The sequence below is a fragment of the Melopsittacus undulatus genome, chromosome 1 (assembly GCF_012275295.1).
Source record: "Melopsittacus undulatus isolate bMelUnd1 chromosome 1, bMelUnd1.mat.Z, whole genome shotgun sequence".
Taxonomy (NCBI): Eukaryota; Metazoa; Chordata; class Aves; order Psittaciformes; family Psittaculidae; genus Melopsittacus; species Melopsittacus undulatus.
The window spans coordinates 24,389,611-24,406,458 of NC_047527.1; the positions used below are offsets into that span (position 1 = coordinate 24,389,611).

The 16,848-nt window shown below is 39.0% G+C and overlaps 1 protein-coding gene across 2 annotated transcripts in view; it reads left to right on the plus strand.

Annotated features, from left to right (window-relative positions):
- The window catches only part of RAD54B (RAD54 homolog B), a 67,800-nt gene that overhangs the window by 24,792 nt on the left and 26,160 nt on the right, over nucleotides 1-16,848 (plus strand). For both annotated transcript variants that reach the window (XM_031050518.2, XM_031050520.2), the window contains exon 4: nucleotides 14,669-14,869. In XM_031050518.2, the coding sequence (XP_030906378.1) occupies nucleotides 14,669-14,869 (201 nt within the window). The remainder of the gene's footprint in view (nucleotides 1-14,668; nucleotides 14,870-16,848) is intronic.

Consider the following 16,848-nt stretch of genomic DNA (forward strand, 5'->3'; position numbering starts at 1 on the left):
TGATACTAGAGAAATAATCTTGACTGTCAGTGCCCAGGTTTAACAGGTTCCAGGTAGGAAGAGTAAAGGAAGCAAGTCTTTTGTCTACAAACTGAGTAAAATACAAACAGTGAAAACAGATGTTGTCAGTATGGAGTTCTGCAGTACGTTTACAGTTGTTTTCTAAAGAAGAGTGTGCTGTGTTTGTTCTGTTGGGAAATTCTTGTGTGTGCCGAGAGTGATGATTGAATAAGTGGCCTCTATTCTGTGCAGTCCTTGGCTTTGTGCTGTATTTTTCAGTTCAAAGACATCGACCTGTTTTTGTGTAGTTGGAAGCACTTCAATGAGATACTCACTTCCCTGAGTTTATGAGAGTCAAAATATTTGCTTTAATAAATAAGAATTTATTTGTTCTACTTCTCAGAAATGGGAAACAGACCTAAATTCTCTGCATTCGTCTTACAATTTGGAAATGCTTGATCTTATCCTTTCAGTTGCAAACCAGAATTCTGCTCTCCAGTGGTAAGGAATTAATTGCTATTTATTGTTTCTGTCCTTACATATTAAGCAAATGAACAAGTTTTGAATAGTTCAGAAAATAATTCCCATGTGGCTTATTGTCTTGCAGTGGTTTTGTATTATAGCTACTATTCTGTTGGCTACCAAAATCCTCTAAAGACTAGAATATTTCCTGCTCAATTCTCCTTGAGCTAGATGAAGAGGTGACCTCCAGGATTTCTGTTGGCATGGTATTTTTATTTTGAGGACTAGAACCAGAGGAATTCCCAGTCTGTGAAAGCCTGTAGTCCTTTCTGAACTAGCAGGAAAGTAGAAGCAAAAATAGGACTCTGGCTAGAGCAAAGTCTCCCTTGTATTCTTGATATTGGTAGAAGGATGCAAATGAGTAAAGTAAAATGCACCAGCCTGGTAAGAGATGTCTCCTTATAATCAGCTTTCTTCTGTAGCTGCTTATTCTGGCTTTGTCTCACTTGGTGGTGGAAGGCCTTTCATTCTTACCTGCAGACAGCACCTTTAGTTCAGAGATCTGAACTAGTTCATGCTTCTCATTTGCTTTGTTCTCTGTGTGTTTCCTTTGGGTTTACGGGAGCTTGGGGTGAGGGGAGACATCTCTTGAGTTCCTGTGATGCTTGCTTCTTTACCAGTGACATTTTATTTCCTTTCACTACGGAAATGTTTCTGCCTTAGTGACATTCTGTTCCTCCGTGAGTGTAATATGGTGCTAACTATATGTCCTACCTTTGCATGCTGGTGGATCTGGATTTCTTTCTCACTCCACATCTGCTTTACAGTATCAGGTTATCTGTCTGAGTCAGACTTCTCACTTCGAAATGCCTGTTCCTGTTTTATTTTCAGTGTATTCTTAATGTGGATACATGTACTGCAGTTGTGGCTAGGCCTTCTGGACCTCAAAGTGCTATAAATTTTTACTGTTCCAGCAAATGATAGTCTGTTAGCATGTGTGAAAGGGATGGTAGGAAGCCCTGCTCTCCTTTCATCCTGTTCCTATCCTCTTATTCTTTTCACTACATCTGGCAGTTCCATTCCTTATCTGCATATTTATAATGTACATAGTACAAGCAGAGTAATTTTAGGCAAGGACAAATTTCTGCCATATGTTCATGTCCTTTCACTAGGATAACTGAAATAATCAGGCTTCAGGAGGAATTTAATTCCCAACAGCTAATAGACTTATACCTAGGATTAAAAAACTGTAACTATGATAACTCTGTGATAATTGTTGTAGCATCTTGTGTAACTTCATCTGAGTAATTGTGTAATGATGAGTCTGTAATTTTGTCAGTTGCTCCCTAATTATCTATCTTTTCTTGTTCCTCCCTGCTTCCCTCCGTAAGCTTTTGACTTCTGTGGAATCATCTCAGTTGATGTGCTTGCCTTAGGTCAGAATTCTTAACAGGTAAAAATGGTGGGAGAGAGAAGTACTCCAAGACCAGGAGAGACTACTTATAGCTACTCCTGCTTGTCATGCTCCTATTTTCTGGCATCTTCCACCTCACTATCTTCAATTCCGTTCTTTCATTTATATTTCTCACATTTTCCAGCTTGGATTTTTCCCCCTATACAATGAAAATACATAGAGCTTCCATACTATCCTCTTTGGGAAATCTTTGCTTCCACTGGCTTTCCAGTAAGCAAAGCCATTAAGTTGCTTATAATTAAAAGAGAATTGTTTCCAAGTGGGAGTTAAAAATGAGGAACAAATGAGGAATTGTGATACTGAGGAATTGTGATTGATGACTGGCTAAGCTGTCATTTACAGCAGTTAAAATAATAGTCTTTTAGCTGGGTGTGTAACACATGGTGAAATTTCAGTCATTCTGTGCCCTATGTTTCTGTGTTTTACCACTGCTGAAAATGAAAGTGTTTGCCTTGATGTCGCCCAAGTTGACTGTGTAGTTTTGGTTGCTCTTAAATGGCATCCAGTTTGTCTGGGCAAAGTTTCCTCCATAGAAAGATACAATTTCCTGAAGTTTATTGAACACTAGCTAATAAAATTAGTCTCTGTGAATTTTTCCCTGTAAAACCTACAGTTCAGTGCTAATGTAGTTGAAAACCTTGCTTGTGATGCATGTGTGATGGGAGGTGGATGAGGGTCAGAGAAGCCAAGGAAGGCTCAGCTGTCTGCAGGCGTTGTCATTCCCCACTGCCTGTGCCTTCCCTCCATGCCATTGGATTTTAATACTATTTTATCCTAGTGATTACACGGAATGATTTGTTGAGGTATCCAAACATCTCTGAGTGAGCACAACACCTTGTTTGGCTTGGTATTATTCACGCAAGAAGAATATACTGTAATTTTCATTGAATAGTTAATCAGCAGTTACTCCACATGATTTATGGTTTCTATTTGTTGCTTAGCAAAACTGGAGACTTGAAAAATCATACCTTATTTTTTTGTGCTTCAATGTATGCAAATAGAATTTGTTAAAAAAGAAGTCACTGTTTCCTGGCCATTTCCTCCTGGCTCTTGATTTTCATCTATAGTTGGCATAATCACCATCATTAGCATAATTTAACATAAATGTCACTTAACAAGTAATTCCACTGATGATGGTGCCCCTCCATATTCAGTTGATGTCAGGACCCAATCTGGTTAAGACTCAGTCATTTTGTTCACCGTATTCTATGTATCACCACTTGCTTACTTTGTATGTCTATATGATCCTTGTCTGTATTGCTAAATGCTTTCTCAAAATAAGGCACTTTCCAAACAGAAACAATCTGCAGGCTTGAAGTAAGTAAATCAGTTTATAAATTGCTGATTTTTATTATTTTCTCGTTTAGCTTTAATTTAGCAGTGAAACAGGACAAGATATTTATCTAGTTTGCAGATGGGGAGCGAGGAATTTGGACTGCATGTGGTTAAGTCACTACATCATGATTTGTCGTCTCTGTTGTATCACATAAAAACTACTGCAGTAGTCTTGAGTTGTATCTATTATTAATCACTGAAGATGTGAAAGAAAATAATTTATCGTAACTCAGCTACAGTTTGCAGGTAAATTTTATTTAGCCCACTTGTCATACTATTAGGAATACCATTTTGTGTAGTCAAAACGTTTATGTGTGGCAGGTATCAGAAATACAGGATTAAAATTGTGTAACATTACTGTTACTGTTGATGCATTCCTCATTGTAATATGGAATTCACTTAGGGGGCGCATTGTTTTGCATTGTGAGGAAGCTTTGGCAGTAGGTTGTACATGATGGACTTCCAGGTGACATTGGTAGCATCAGTTATCAGTCTGGCAAAGCTACTTTATACTGGGTTACCTCAGGCTATAATGTGTGTGTTCTATAAATGCATTCGATTTTATTTATGTCTCAGGTTTTCTCAGAAAAACTGAGAGATTTTGATCATCTGTCCTTCACAGTGCTCTGGTTTCCTTATGCTTTTGAAAAAGTACTTGAAATTTGGCAACAAGTTGGTGTTTGGTCACTCCTATAAAACCTTGTTCAGGTTTGTCTAATTCATAAGTCATTGGCAAACACAGAATTTGGTCATTTTCAGTACAGTTTTGTTACATTTTGGATGTAGTCCCTAATAACTGAATTCTTAGGGAAGCCTGCCCAGCCTGGGCATATTGCACTGTTGAGAGCAGAACAGGAATTTCTCAGCTGTGAATGCCTTGAAAGAAAGAAAGAAAATGTGTTCCTAGTTTTGCCACTAACAGGCCAGGCAGCCTCAGTGAGGAAGCCACTTTGTGTAGATCCAGAGAGAGTGACAGATGACAGAAAGGATCTTGAGTGCAAGTGGTCGAGGGCAGTAAGGATTGCAAAGCTGTTGGACTATACAGCTGGATAGGTAATGCCCAGCTCTCTTGCAAAAAGACCAGCAATAGCCTGGAAAATACGATTTGTAGCTCTGTGATCGAGTGCTGCATAGTGAGTGTGCAGAAAAGGACTGAGCTAAGCTTGCTTAGGGAATTTAGCCATTGTTGTTTGTTATAATTATTTCTGCTAGATAAAATCTGTTCCTTTCAGGAGAGTTTTTGTTATATAACTGTGCTAATTTGCACAGTTCAGTTTTGAAAATACCCTGTTCCCTAAGTGAACTTGCAGGATGGTACTAAGGATGTTTTTCAACAGTCCAGAAGTTAAATATATTTTAAGTTTCAAATCATTTTGCTCTGAAGCTGCAGTGAGCATCTGTCAAGACATTTCAGATGAAACACAGAAGTAAATTTGATTTTTTTTTAAATCTTATCCTCCTCTGATGAATATGCACATGTATATACATGCATACACACACATGCACAATGAGATATACATACGGTATGTTGGGAAGAGGAGGTGCATATGCTGCAGAGGCTTTCAGGCAGCATGCAGGGTCAAAGCAGTCCCTTGGGAACAGGAAGTGGAGCCAGTCTGCTGATGGAAAGCTGCCACATCTCCATGTCTTCTAGCATTTCCTTATATAAGTGGTCTGCTCAGGACCAAAAATAGGTAGGGTTGACACAAAGTAAGCTCTGTTTAAAGGTATCCTGAATTTATGGCTCCCTTCATGGAATCATCTTAATAATATACATTGGAATTTCTATGCAGGTTAAGTTGTATTCAATTTTCTTACATCCAGAGCCAGCAAAGGCAGCACAATAAGCACTACTTACCTCCACAAGGATCAGTTTCTCCTCTTCCTTCCTCATCTTCCCTGTTCTAGTTTTGCTTTCTTAGTAAGAATTACAGCTAGAGCTCTAGGTTTTTGTGCTTGGGCCATAAATACTACTTTTCTGCTTGGCCTAGTGAATGGATTACATTTATGTAAATCAAAGTTACGTAACTTGATTTGGAAAGATTACTCTTTCCCTTTCCAAATATTTCGTCAGCCACTCTGCAAGTAATCATTGCTGCAGAACACATGAAAATTCTCAAAAATATGACTCATCCTTTGTGTGCCTCTTTCCAGGGTAATGTCATAAATTTTAAACAGTCCTGTTTAAATAATTTAGGACAGGAATATATTGTGTTTCACGCCTGTGACAGCAGGCATAAGCTTTATTGATTATTTTTATTTTAAGGACTCTTTATTATAATCCAGGGAAATCAAAGATGGCCATTAACAAACACAAACAGAACATTAAAAATGTTTTTCCCTCCAATATGTGCTAAACCAGATGTTAATACGATGAATACGTAATCTTAATAAATCCCTTTCTCCCTGCTGGCTTCTTGTTACAGATCTCAAAGTCTTTGCATTTTAGGAACAGAGGTTTTGTACAGCATCAAAATAGTTTTATTTTTAATAAATGAAAACCTGTGAAATTATTAGCAAAAGCTCAAGAGAATGTCAAACTATATTTTTGAAGTACCACATGTGGATTTAGTTATGTACCTTCCATGCAAAAGGATGCACACTTAGGTTTCTGCAAGCTGCTTCAAAAGTTTTGAGATGGTTACAATTAACCTGATTGCTTGAGAGTCTAATAACTATTTCTTAGTAATTTGGATTGTTTTGTAATTTAAATGTTTGGAATTTTCCCACTTATATCCCATTTAGACTATCATTTATTGCTATAACAGTCAATATTTACAGAGCTGAAGTATAAATGTTGCTTTTTGACATCACTTTGCATTTATTTTTAAAGTAAAAATGCCTTTATTTGACAAATTAATCCAAACAACTTCCAGTGTGGATGGCAACATGAAGATGTGTAGTAAATAGTCAAATTGGATGACACTGGACTGGTTCCCGTGTTTTACCGAGCTGATCTGGCTCACTGCACTGAATGATGCCTGCAGCTTTTCAGAATTCTTGATGATGCTGCTTTTTCCTTTGATAATAGGCCTTGTACATCTATTTCTATGGACTTGACAGAAGCTTTCAGTTTAGTTCATTAAATTTTTATTGTGGAAGCTGGAGTCAGTTGGATTTTTAGACAGTTGAGAGGTTTAAGAAGAATAGTTTTCTATCGTGGAGCTATAATTTTGGAAGTAGTATGCTCTCCATCCTCCCTTCTCTGCATTGATACCTTTAAGAAGTAAATTTCATTAAACGGCAGTTTGAGAATTGTTCCTACTTGTTCAAATTAAGTACATCTTCCCTATTATTGCATACAGAAGGTTTCTATTTGAAAAGAAAATTGAAGTAACAAACTCAAGTACCCAAAAGCTTGCAAATATGCACAACCTGAATCCAGCCTTCTCGTGCTCTTGGGTATAGTCATTAATTACATGGATTATATTTCTGCAGGCTTCCTTTCCAGTCTCAGCCCACAGAATGGACTTTGCTTAGTAAGGCACAATTCAGTATTTTCTTTCTACCTCCTTGTTAAGTTATAGAGTGATGCTTTGTTTTCAGCACACTGTTTAAACTATTTTGAATTAATTAGCTAATGTTTTTTCCTCTGGTGCCCATCATGATAGTATCTGAGTGCTTCACAAATGTAATTAAGTTTCACAACATCCTTGTGAGGTAAGAGGTTGGTATAATCTCCACTTTTAAGTGGGAGTTGAGGCACAGAGAGAATAAAACCTAAAAGCCCTTTTATTACAGAAGGTGCAGACTGAATCAGCCAGGACTGCGTTATCTCAGTACAGTTAATCTTTCCAAACCACAACTTCCAGTTGCACCTGTTAGTTTTCACTGTTACTACAAATGAGACTGAATCGGATGGCAGGTGCTCAGACAAATGTTTACTGCTGAAAGCTGGGGTTAAATGACTTTCCTTACTCCACAGAGGAACTGTAGAAGACATGCAAGTAAAATCCAGTTTCCTAAGGCACTAGGAGAGATTTAAATTAGACATTAGGAAAAAATTCTTCGCTGTGAGAGTGGTGAGACACTGGCACAGGTTGCCCAGAGACACTGTGGCTGCCCCATCCCTGGCAGTGTTCAAGGCCACGTTGGATGGGGCTTGGAGCAACCTAGTCTAGTGGTAGGTGTCACAGGATCATAGAATCATAGAACAGTTAGTGTTGGAAAGGACCTTAAGATCAAGTTCCAACCCCCTGCCATGGGCAGGGACACCTCACACTAAACCATGCCACCCAAGGCTTTGTCCAACCTGGCCTTGAATAGGAGCATTCACAACCTCCCTGGGCAACCCATTCTGGTACCTCACCACCCTTACAGTAAAGAACTTCTTCCTTATATTCAATCTAAACTTCCCCTGTTTAAGTTTTAACCCGCTACCCCTTGTCCTATCACTACAGTCCCCAATGAATATCCCATTCCCAGCATCCCTAGTGGAAGGTTCCAACTAGATGATCTTTCAGGTTCCTTCCAACCTAAACCATTCTATGATTCAGCTTATCTAACTACAAGAGTGGGCTTTCTGTCCTTGCAGTCTGGGCCTTCTTCATCACACACCATTTGTAGCTCAGGGGTCGTGTAAGCAGCAGCCTCTTCTTGGAGAACAGGAGACTGAGGGGTGACCTCATCAGTGTTTACAAATATGTAAAGGGTGGGTGTCAGGATGATGGAGCTAGGCTTTATTCAGTGATATCCAGTGGTAGGACAAGAGGCAATGGGTGTAAACTGGAGCATAGGAGGTTCCACGTTAACATCCGGAAGAACTTCATTACTGTGAGAGTGACAGAGCACTGGAACAGGTTGCCCAAGGGGGTTGTGGAGTCTCCTACATTGGAGATATTCAAGGCCCGCCTGGACAAGTTCCTGTGTGATGTACTCTAGGTTACCCTGCTCTTGCAGAGGGATTGGACTAGGTGATCTTTTGAGGTCCCTTCCAACCCTTGGGATTCTGGGATTCTGTGATTGTAAAGATAAGGCAAAAGACAGGATGCAGAACCGCAGTGTAGGGATGTTGAGGTTAAAGCTAGACAGAAGTAAATGTAACAGCTTGTATTAGGAAATTTTGTGTGATGCCCAATCAAAAGCTTGTTGGCAAGGCATGTTAACCAATTAGCTTGTAACCAGTGTTCAGATTTTTTGTATAAAAGACTATGTCTGATGCTTAATAAATGGCAGTTGCTTGATCACATTGATTGTCTCTGCATTGTCCGTGACTCCCACGTCAACATTTTTCCAGTGAGTTTTACATGTGTTTGCTGACAGTAATACTGAAAGATTGAAAATTTTTCACGTTGAAGAGCAGAATGTGACAATGATCCAAGCTTTAGCTCCTGATTTGCCTTTGCCACCTTGTCCACTAGAAATTATTTGTCCAATTCTGGGCTCTACCAGTCCTGAGCTCAGAAGTGATTTGGGTTAGTCTTGCAGGGTGTGTTCAGTCAAATGGATCCAGTTCAAAAGCTTGATTGCCTCCATCTCTTATGTGGCACCTACATTTTGCCTTGCATCCATGCCCGAATGGAGAGCGGCTGAATCTGGTTCTGTAAGACAATACAGAGCAGCGTAACAATAACAGGAGTTTTGACTACCTTTAAGACTAATTGCATTAGGGAAAAAGTTAAACTAGAAGGCTGCAGGAAGAGGATTGGGCCCTGTTTAGCAGGAGGTTGAGTTGCTCCAAGTTCCCTTCTTGTCTTTGTTCCCTTCTGTGAGTTCCCTTCCGGACTCACCTGCTGGCCGTGTTTTATGTTGCAATGACACATTGTCCTCAGCTGGTTTCTTCACATTTTCCATGTCACTGCCTAATTGGCTCCTGTTCTCATTTTTCCCTCCCAAGTCTTCCCTTGATTTCCCTTGGTGACTTTCAGCCATATGTTTTTTAGTACACCTTAAATTTTGAGGGTTAGAGATGGGCAGTAACTTTTTCTTGCAGTTGCTCAGGTATCCCAGCTCTTTCTGCTCCTTGACTCTTATACTTCCGTCTGGTCCCAGTGTGCCCCAGTGCTTCTCCCCATCCCTTTTCTTAACACAATCTGTTGCCTCCTACTCTTCTTCCCCCTACCTGGTTTCCTGCCTTTCCTTGTGTACCCTGCTTCCAGCTCAGGCTAACAGTCTTTTACCCAGTTGTCAATTTTCCACTGGCTCAACATCAGCCATCCTTTCTAGCAGTAGTCTTCCTTTTAAGGTTTTTTCTCCCAAATTGCTCTTTCTTAGAGCTGGTCCTTGTCCCCTCTGCCATCTTTCTCTGTTTGGTATCTGGAGGGGAGATGGTGTCCCTGAAGGAGAAAGACAAAGAAAAGTGCCTGGCTGGTGTGCTTGGAGGAGACCCAGGTTTGCCCTGAGCAATGAGAGCTGTGACTACAGAGAAGGCTGTTCTCGGCCTTAGTTAGAGCATGTCCAGTGTGTAATCCCCAGGAAATTAAGCTGCAGAGAATGTGCAAGCTGCATTTATTTCCAAGAGCTTTTAGCTTTCAGGAATGAAAAAAAGTTTTACCCCAGCCAAAAGAAAAAAACAACAAAACAGTTTTATCTTTCCCCTAGATTTTTAGATTCTTCTCCAGAGTATTGAGTTGTTAGAGCTTTTACAAGGAAACACAGTTCATTGTGGCTAAACCTGCAGTAATCTGTGAGTTTTATTCTCAGTGGTTTTTCTGACACTAAAAGTTTTTATGGATGTGTTGTGTGTGTATGAATATGTGCACTTAAACTGAGACGGCTAGTGTGGAAGATGTCGTATGGACAGGTGAAGGCCTGGCAATGTTGTTAGCTATGTGAAATAAGATCCACTAATGGAGATCCTCATAGAAACGCACATTCAGCAATGTGCAATAAGCCCATAAAGTGACTTTGAACCAGATGTTTAAAAATGCTTTAAAATTTTGATAATTTGCATTTTTGTTTAAGAGTAATTTTTGGTGTAAATGGTGATGTATTTTTCAAAGAAAATATTCCTGCTTGAAATATCAATCTTTAGGCGATATGATGCTCATATGTGTGAGATGAATACATACACATTTTGTGTTTGAAAGAGAAGTACAAAGCACTGGGTTGTGAGCCAGCTACTCAGATGTAATCCCAGCTGTCACTGATTCCTATGGTTTTATGGTAAGTCAGATCAACTCTTGCTGGTTGCACTCCTCATAAAAGTCTCACAGAAGTGCTGTGAGAAGAGTTATTACATATTTTACCATCTTCGAGGCACACTAATATACATTTATATGTTAGTTTAATATTATCATTAGACTGAAATTGCTTTGCAAATGAAGAATGATGCTATCTCTGTCTCATACTTCTTCAAATATTCCTGGGATATCTTAGGAGTGTTTAACATACAGATCTTTCATTTGGAACAAGACATTTAACTACTATGTAAACATCTGTTCTCTAAATGTTATGAATTAATTTGATTAAAAACTTCCTCTGCCCAGAAGACAGAGATGATGATGGATCAATGGCACCCATACAGGGCAGCTTCAGAGGCTGCAGAAGAGCACTCCATCAAGTTGTGTCTGTGATTAATTCAGAGCCCAAATCTCTTACCTAAGTCTACATTTGTTGCTCAGCCTCCCTCTCTTTTTAAATTATTCCTTAGCACTATAGAGTGCAACTTGAATCAAAGTTATCTTCTTTAATTTGTAGGTTTTGTATTGTGACAGTGCTTTTTATTTAGAAGATTCAGAGCAGTTAAGGGAAAACTCCTCATTGTTCCATATATGTTTACAGCATGGAAGTTCAGGTATGCAGGTGCTTGGTAGCTCAGCAGGTCCCCGGGTTTCAGAATCGCCTCAGTCTAACAGTAGCTGTCACAAAAAGGGCGCAACCTTCCGGTCTCCTTGTTCCAAACTGCCCATATCCCTTCTTGTATTGACTGTAGTTGCTGGTGGGAATCCTTGAGCTGGCTTACCTACAGCTGATAGATGAGAAGCAGAGGAGCAGGAGGAAGGAAGGGTGAGTTCGTGGGCTTTGGCAGAGCCTGCAGTCAGATGGGGTTAAGCCATCCATTAAACCATACCTCAAGCTTCAGTGTCTAGTGCCCTGCTCACTGGAGTGTGCTGCCCTCCTTGCTGTAACACGTACTTACAGTGCTGCAAGCTGGAGTGTATAATCTACTAAAAATGCACGTGTGAGTTACCTTTTGTAGTTTTTCATAAAGCAGCTGCTTTTTCAGTGCACTGGGAGTAACCTAATGCACTTAATCGATGCATTTTCTCTAAATCCTGCTCATCAGAAACTGGTTAAACTAGTTTGCCTTTGGAACCCTCTCCCCCCCTCCTGTTCCCTCTCCTGGATCCTGTCCCACTTTCTGTAAATCATCACCTTCCTGAGTCTGCTGAAACTTTTCCTCATACCAGCTAGGCCATGGTTTATATCTTGAAACTTAAATCTTTGCTTTCTCAACCACAGAGAGAAAGCTTTTTTATTTGTGGAAGCTTTTCAAACCCTTTTTATCCATGTCTTTAAATTTCCCAAGCCCTTCCTTCTGGCCACATGCCACTTGCTGGAGTTCCTTCATGGTTAAGAAAACTGCACTCTCAGGCTGGGCAGTTTGCTGTTTGGGAGAGAAATGAGTAGGCATGATTTCCTGATCTTTCTCATATGTGGTGTACTTGTAGTTTCTGTTACTTATTATTTTCAGTCCCAACTGATTAACAGCAGAGCTCAGAATTTACAATCACAGTTTATCTTTCAGGCAAACCCAGCTCTATTTAATATACTCTCTGCGGTCAGTGAGCAGCAAGGGGGGTTTACTGTTGAAACCATTGCTCTCTGTCCCTCTGTATCAAACACTGAACTTAGTCCCCATGTTTAATTTAAATTCCAGAAAAGTTCCTGAAACTGTAGTTATCAAGTTTGGATATTCTGCTATTGCACTGAAATAAATCTTTGAAATGACACAAGTGTGATGCTGAATACAGACAAAACTGGTAAGATAAAAAGAAGGTTGATGCAAGTACCTAATCAGCACTGTTGGTGAACAGGTTTAGGTTTTCTATTAAAAGAAATTCTATGGAAAATAATGTTGAGAGGAGGTAATTATTTTTACATAAAAATATTTAATTAAAAAAAATAGCACTTTTATGTGAGACTATGCTGTCATTATAGCTACAAGAATAATACTTTAGCAGAGAAACGAATCATTCTTGGATATTTTTATAAACAGAAATCATGGTAATTCAGAATGCAAATTGAAGGAAGACATCTGAGCATTGCAGATATTTTTTAGTATTATGTGGAGCACTGGTGCCCAGCTTGTTTCTCACTGGGGGCAGGTTGCTTTGTAAATCCTTTTTTGCAAAAGTCATGATTACAAAATGCTAACAGTTTTCAGCTCTGTTTCTTTTATCATTTCAAATGAAGCAGGGATATGAAGAGTTGGAAAAATTGTTACTGACCTGAAAGTTAATCTACTGGTGATTCTGTAACACCGCACAGGACTAGCTGAGTAAAGGAGCAATGACCATAAAACAGATCTCAGGGGTCACCAAACTCATGTGGGAGGTCAGTGGAAGAGATCAGGAGATGGTCATTTATTTATGGATGGCCATCCTTCAGAAGAGAAGAAAGTGCTGCAATGAAATCTCCAGTTCTTGCAGTAACAGTTATAATCTTAACAGGAGGAAAGAAATTGCTGGCCTAAATGAAGAGAATCCATTTGAAAAGCAAAGAGAAAACACTCTGTATTTATCTTGTTTGCAATTAGAAACTCAATATAGAATCAGATTAATCTTTTGTATTTTTTAGCAGTGTTTAGATTTTCTCTCCCATTCTCTTTGCTCCTATAAATCTTATCACTTGTGATTGTGATTACTGAAGATCCAAGAGAGCCCTTGTACCTTTTTGCAAAACTGCAAGGATTTATTCTTGTTCTCTGGCTCATTTCCCAGGTTTCATCTACAAAGAATCCCCTACATTTCTGAGAGAGCTGCTCTGTTCTGTTTCCTTATCCTTCTGCAGTGTGCCAGTGCAGCAGTAGCTGCTCTGTTACTCCTTAGAGATGGGGGCATCTGTTGCGTGTAACACTAATGATGGCTAATGCCCTGAAGAAGCACCCAACTATGGAAAATCTTATCTGTGTTAGGTGGTGTGTTAGCATAGAGTTCTATACAGACCAGAAAACTTTCAAAGAGCTTTGGGAAGAAAACTCTGTTCAATAAATGCAGCATTTTTCATTTAGATAATACCTTTTTAGTAAGTTCTAGTCTGCAAAACTGCACTTGTTTTAGGCATGTCAGTTATGAGGGTTTTGCAGTTTTAAGAATATGTAGACTTGATGTAGAAGTGATAAAGTTGCCTCTTTATTGGACCATTATTGTGAACAAAAGTTTGTTCTTGACACTTTAAATACAAGCACTTGGAAATTTTGGAAAGGTTATTCTGCAGCAGCAGCACTTTTGTAACAGATTTGTATAGTGTCGAATCCCAGATGGAATCAAAGGAGCAAGCTGATTTAAGCCTTTAACCAGCATGCAAGGGTATTTTGATGAAAATTAGTGCTATTCTCCCTTTGAAGCTGTGCATGTGCTGTAAAGGAATGCTGCAGATATTCCTTTAGGTAATGCTGGGCACTTACCTACCATTACTTATGTCAGATTTCTAACTCTCAAAAGTATGTGGTTATTTTTAATCAATGCTTTAATCAACTGCTGTCTGTTCTGTTGTGATTTCTTAACCTTATTATCAGTAATATTTCCTATTAATATTTACATTTATGGCACTTATAATTAGGTAAGTGCTGACAAATCTAGATCAATCTAAGCTAGCAATAACATTTGAATTGCTGCAAACTCAAAAGATTGTGTCAAGTTTTGCTCAATTACTTATTTTTAAAGGCTATCAGGAAAGGAGTTAAAATAATCTTTTGCATTATTACAGTTATGGCTGTTCTGCCACTTAGTACTAATGGCTTCAGCTCCAGATCTGGTTACTGATCTCCTTTGCTCCCTTTCCTGAGTTCTGTGTTCGTGTGCTTGCTTCCAGAACATTGCCCAGTACTGTTTCACCAGGACACCATTTTCATTTTCTGCTGTGGTCGTTGCCCTTTTGTGTTTTTTTCCAGCCTTTCCTTTTATTCTTTCTCCACTCTCATTGTCTTGTATATATGTCAGATCAGGAGCTCGCTTACTAATGTACCAAGTAACATGCTTTTCCTGGAAGTGCATACTTTCCAAAACAATTTAATGACTCGTGTTTCAGGATGAGTCCTTATGTGCTGTTCTGTCTCAGTCCAAACCTACCACAAGTGGCCCAGGACAGGAAATATACCAGGTTGGGAAATATACCAGGTTGTTTATACAAGATGAAATGCATAGATTGTCCTTGATTTGTTTGAAATGCAAATGACTGTATGCTTTGTCAAGAGAACCTGAGGTATTCTTTGTTATTTTATTTCCCTTTTAGATGCACTGTATGTGCCAACAGCGAGGACAGCAAAGGAAGAAGCAGCTCAGGAAGAACCTGAGTGCCTTGTGAAATATTTCAGTGTTGTGTGGTGTAAGGCATCAAAGAAAAAGCACAAGAAGTGGGAAGGCGATGCTGTTCTTATTATAAAAGGAAAGTCAGTAATACTGAAAGATATGGAAGGCAAAGACATTGGAAGAGGTACTGTAGATTTGCATACTTGTGTAAGTGAACAACTGGCTTAAAATTACTGTGCTTTGAATAACAGAGACACAGCTTTCTAGATAATTTAAGAGTTCTCCATACCACTGTCGACCAGAGGATATAAAAACAGTAAGGGTTTTTTTGGGGGTGAGATGGGAAGAAAACTGTATTTCTTACATACAAGGCAGATGCTTGGGGGAGGCTGTGGCAGGCTGAATAACATTATTCACAGAAACACCAAATGCTACTCCAAGGAGAGAATCTGGAAATGAACGGCTGTACTAATTCAGTGGGGATGCCAAATGAGGGCTAAGTAGTTCATTTTGGTTGCTCACATAATGCATCAGAGAAGTTGTTAAAATTAGGGGGAAAATATACAGATATGTTCATCGTAGATATTCCAGTCAGTCAGTAGTATGGGAACTGGAAATGTCAGAGGTTGGATCGGTACTTTTCAGCCAGTCAAACAGCTAAAAATATTATCTTTGTCGGAAAGACAAGCACACAGCAACATTTTCTGTCCCAGCTGAAGTCAACTGTGCAGCCATTTTTAGTCTTGTAGTTTTAGCAGCAGCTGCTGCTGTAAGACACAGTTTGGGTTGATATCAGAGTTAAAAATAAGACTTGCAAACTATAGGCTGGAGTCAACTTGAAGCAGTGATTTTTTTACTGAAAGCAGAGCAAGGATTAACTTTGCTAACTTAGCCAAAGATATTTTGTAAGGGAGTAGGATTGAACAATGTTGCTGCAAAACATACTTTGATTAATTTTAGGGCTGAAATGGCTTCTTTGCTCTTTATTACAATCATGACATTGTGGGCCTTATTAGGACCAGGCAGTTTTGATTTCCAAATGAGTCTGTGACTTAGAACTTAATTTGAATTTATTTATAGCAAATCAATATATGTACAGACTTGCTTGTTTTTGAAAAAGGCAGAGAGAAAGAGAGTAATGCCTGGAATGCATCAGCCACCACCCTGTTGTTCCTGTGTTTTTTTCAAGTCCTGTCTTCTTGAATTAGCACAAAACACAATAGAAAAATAAATATTCTGATTTTCACTAGTAAAAGTCTTTTGCTGTGTTTGATTGTATTCGAAGAGCACAATGATACCAATGTCATTGGGGCTAACTTGCTCATTCAGAGCTGCTTTCAATACTCATTGATTCTAAGAAAATTGTAAATTGACCATTTTAAGCAGTGTAAGTTTTCAATTTCTGCAATTGTTCTACAAGACCATTGAGTGAGAAGGAAAGTCTGGTAGTGGTACTTACCTCCAAAATTGTATTAAATACCAGGAAGTTTACAGTGAATGTGAATGAGTGTCTGGGATTATAATTTTTAAATGGGAAGGAAAGGGCAAAGGAAGATTTTTAGTTTGTTTTTTTTCCCCTTAGGCATACCAGGGCTGGATCTAAGGAGGGACATGGGAGCCTGAAGCAAGCACAGGCTCTAGCTTGTTTCTGAGGCAGCAGAACATCTTGTTTTTCTCTCCTGTAAATGTCCTAATTCCCTAATAATGTATTACAAAGAATTTAGGAAGTACTCCCTTGTAATTTGCTGTATATTATAGAAACAGTTATTTCTGGTGGCTGCATAAACACATTTGAGTTTGTAGGTTTGCTTTTCAACTTTCTTAACTTACCATCTACTCTTAAAGCCCATTCTATCTTAGAATTAGACTCTTCAGACCAGAATCTGAAAGACCCTGCACAGGGATATACCTGTATTCAGTATGTGCAGCCTAAAGCGATATGGAGGTAATATCAGAAAACAAAAATGCAAAGGAGAGGTCATAAATACCCTCTCCAGGCACTTTGGTTAGGAAGGCATGTGCATTCCTTTGTGTTCAGGCATCTTTAACTCTTTCCTGAGAGCAAGTGTTTTTCTTTCAAGAACCAAATAAGGTTTGCTGTGTGCTTTTTGAATACATTTAGAGACGGGGAAGAAAAATACCTCCTTTTTCATTGCTCTGAGA